The sequence below is a fragment of the Austrofundulus limnaeus genome, unplaced genomic scaffold, assembly GCF_001266775.1.
Source record: "Austrofundulus limnaeus strain Quisiro unplaced genomic scaffold, Austrofundulus_limnaeus-1.0 Scaffold1856, whole genome shotgun sequence".
NCBI lineage: Eukaryota > Metazoa > Chordata > Actinopteri > Cyprinodontiformes > Rivulidae > Austrofundulus > Austrofundulus limnaeus.
Window position 1 is genome coordinate 63,246 of NW_013954258.1, and position 1,640 is coordinate 64,885.

Genomic DNA, 1,640 nt, shown 5'->3' on the forward strand with positions numbered 1-1,640 from the left:
CCCCCACACCCAGAACCAGTGTAGCTCCATCAGCTGATGAAGGGCTGACAGTATGCTGTGAGCATCTTCCTCATCATCATCCTCATCGTCATGGCAACACTTACAAACATTATTGCTGACTCCAGATTTTCTAACGTAGTTTTAGGTTCAGTTCTGAGTCAGATCTGTAGCAGCTGGTGGTTCAGGTCCTCCTGATCCAACAGAACTTATCAGATGGTCCTTACATTACCCAGAATGCACCTGGCCTGTGGACCAGCAGAAGATAAACTCACACGCATGCAGGGAGAAATGTTTCCGCTCCGAGGAGTTCCCCACAGCTGCAGGAACCGCTGGAACCACAGAGGAACCCAAAGACCCGACTGCAGGACCGGAGGAGGCGGCTGCAGGTCCAGAGGACTCTCCTGGGTCTCCCAGCAGGTGCTGGATGGAGTGAAGCTGGAAGCAGGGGTCAGACAGGAGGACAGAGGCGGCGCGAGATGTCCTGCAACAAGACAAGACAACAAAGAGGGTTAGACCGGACCGGTTCCTGTGATCCAGATCAGACCTGGAGTTTATCAAACACATCCTGAGAAGACATTAAGTCTGGAGGACAGTGTCCTTCAGACAGGTGAGACAAGTCCCATCAGGTCTATGTCCACAGAGCCTGGACCTCCAGAGGAACAGGGAGGAGGCTCGGTTCTGTTCTGCTCAGCTCTGATTGTTTTCTTCATGAGAAGAAACAGAGCTGAGGTCAGCAGGGTGGTCAGAAGATCAACAGAAGAACTTCTAAATGTTCTGATTCCATCAGGACTGAAGGTGTTTCAGTGACTCGTCTCTCAGCAGACTGAGCTCAGCTGACATGTCCTGCAAAAGCTGCTCTGACCTCACATTAAACACAGACTCACTCTGCGCACACACAGCTGCTGCTGGAGGAGGAGAAGAAGAAAGGGATGAGAGGCAGAGACAAACGACTGGAGAGAGGAGCAGCATTCAGCAGAGTTTAAAGTCAACATGTCAGCTTCTAGTTTCCTCTTTAATTAGGACACAAACAAAAGGCCAACATGTTTACACTGAACAGGTTAATTACACCCAGAAACCACTCATTACTGCAGTGTCAACAAACACACATCATACAGAGAGACAGGCCATCAAACTGTGAGCGTTATTCTGCTGAAGCTCCGCCTCCAAGGAACAAACATCACATCTGCTGCTGCAGACACAGATTTAATAAGATCAGATGAATTCCTCTTAATCAGATTAATATTAACAAGAATGACTGACTCCACCCCTGTAAATAATCTGACTGACTCCGCCCCTGTAAATAATCTGTCTGACTCCACCCCTGTGTAAATAATCTGACTGACTCCACCCCTGTAAATAATCTGTCTGACTCCGCCCCTGTAAATAATCTGACTGACTCCGCCCCTGTAAATAATCTGACTGACTCCACCCCTGTAAATAATCTGTCTGACTCCACCCCTGTGTAAATAATCTGTCTGACTCCACCCCTGTAAATAATCTGTCTGACTCCGCCCCTGTAAATAATCTGACTGACTCCGCCCCTGTAAATAATCTGTCTGACTCCACCCCTGTGTAAATAATCTGTCTGACTCCACCCCTGTGTAAATAATCTGTCTGACTCCACCCCTGTAAATAATCTG

The 1,640-nt window shown here is 48.3% G+C and overlaps 1 protein-coding gene across 1 annotated transcript in view; it reads right to left on the bottom strand.

Moving 5' to 3' along the window:
* LOC106536519 (E3 ubiquitin-protein ligase RNF123) overlaps window positions 1-480 on the bottom strand; it is a gene marked incomplete at its 5' end in the record, with an annotated part of 12,766 nt that extends 12,286 nt beyond the window's left edge. Inside the window, 1 exon segment of the mRNA XM_014033814.1 lies at window positions 273-480. Coding sequence (XP_013889268.1) covers window positions 273-480 — 208 coding nt within the window.
* Between the last annotated feature and the right edge of the window lie 1,160 nt (window positions 481-1,640).